At 60.9% G+C, this 1,504-nt stretch overlaps 1 protein-coding gene across 2 annotated transcripts in view; it reads right to left on the bottom strand.

Moving 5' to 3' along the window:
• SLC7A6 (solute carrier family 7 member 6) overlaps positions 1-1,504 on the bottom strand; it is a 48,058-nt gene that overhangs the window by 10,400 nt on the left and 36,154 nt on the right. For both annotated transcript variants that reach the window (XR_006680394.1, XM_045293643.1), the window contains exons 8-10: positions 1,002-1,151; positions 726-909; positions 227-330 (exon numbers count right to left, since the gene is read on the bottom strand). Coding sequence is in view for 1 of the 2 variants with exons in the window: in XM_045293643.1 (XP_045149578.1) it covers positions 236-330; positions 726-909; positions 1,002-1,151 (429 nt within the window). In the remaining variant the exon portion in view is untranslated. The remainder of the gene's footprint in view (positions 1-226; positions 331-725; positions 910-1,001; positions 1,152-1,504) is intronic.

The following is a 1,504-nucleotide window of genomic DNA, read 5'->3' as shown; positions in this document are numbered from 1 at the left end:
CCCCCCCCGCAATCCTACTTTCAGACCGTTCCTCAACAGCTAGGAAGCCAGCTGGGCAGGCCAGTGGCCCTCCGCCCTTTAGCATGTGGGCAAGCAGGCTCCGTTAGTTCAGGATGGCTGGCCTCCAGTGTAGAGGTGACTCCCTTCACCCCACCAACCCCAGTCTTGTCGGTATATAGATGTTGGCAGGTGACCCCACCCTCCCACAGCGGGCACTGCAAGTCACCTCTGGTCTCTATTCCATTTTCCTCTCAGCTCCTCTCTCTTCGGTCACATCCAGCTCAGTCAGGACACAGAAGCAAAGCTTTTGGGTGACTCTGGTGATGGCCGCTGAAGGGACACAGGTGACAAGGAGGCTCAGGCCAAAGCCCCAGGAGCACCACAAGGCTGACCCAAAACACAACTCTGGTTCCCCAGGGGGCCCTGGGCAGGCTTTTCTCCCACCCTCAATAGCATGTCCACATGAGCAGGGTGCCTCATCTTCCCAGATGGGTGGCACTGGGAGGAGGCAGTGCTCGAACCCCTAAGACTCCAGTGAGAACCAAAGGGACCGTGTCAAAATCAACAGGCGGGTAGGGTCGGTGGGGGGGTCGCTCTCATGAACACGGTGGGGGAGCACCTGCTGGTCCCACCCACCCCTGTCCTGACTGGTGGCACCAACGGGCATGGCCTGTAAGGAATTGGCAAGGGGGGGCGGTGGGGAGGGGGCCCAGAAAGCAGCTCACCCACAGCACTGCGGATACAGAGGGGCCTCTGGGCCTCTGGCAGGTAAACCCCCAGGCAGTAGACAGGGACACCAGAAAGGGCGATCCCGATGCCAATGAGGGAGTTGATGGTGTCGCTGTAGAGCGGGACGACCACCAGGAAAACGGAGCACAAGCAGAAGGTGACGGGGAAACACAGGCTCAGCTGGAATGAAGGGTGCAAGAGATGAGGGGCCCCAGAGGGTGCAGGCCTGGGCAGCAGGCACCCTGGAAAAGGTCCGGTGCTGCCGACTGTACCTTGAGAGGCCGAGGGCGCTCGGGCTCCTTCCAGCGAAGGTAGAGCTGGCCAGCGACGGACAGGCCCACGAAGAACCAGTAGCTGAAGCTGAAGTACTTGATGAGCACGAATAAGTCTCCCACCGTGAGGTAGATGAGGGACATGGTGCACTGCAGGGGCAGGGGCAGGGGCAGGGGCATCAGCTCCAGTAGTGGGGGTGGGGCTCCCTGGCCCTTTGCCATCCAAAAAGTCCGCTCTCCCAGCTTCAAGGGGGTCTTTATTCCTCCCTCTCCAACCGGGACCCTGTCTCCCATCAGAACCACCCTTCTCTCTGCCAGCACTGCAGCATCCAGCGGGAGGGCCCCTGTGCTGAGGACAGACAGCAGGCCCTTCCCTGCGCCAGCTCCCAACAATCCCGCCCTGCCCGAAGGGCTGAAAACCTGACCACATGGCCCTATCCCCTTGGTTTCTTAAGCTGGAGGACAGACTGGGGTCACTCCTGTCTCCTGCGGGGACAGGTATG

This window comes from Echinops telfairi, unplaced genomic scaffold, assembly GCF_000313985.2.
Source record: "Echinops telfairi isolate 266 unplaced genomic scaffold, ASM31398v2 ScPeMD7_2291;HRSCAF=2852, whole genome shotgun sequence".
In the NCBI taxonomy this organism is placed as follows: Eukaryota; Metazoa; Chordata; class Mammalia; order Afrosoricida; family Tenrecidae; genus Echinops; species Echinops telfairi.
The sequence above is the reverse complement of the archived record's forward strand: the minus strand, read 5'-3'. Positions and strand labels throughout refer to the sequence as shown.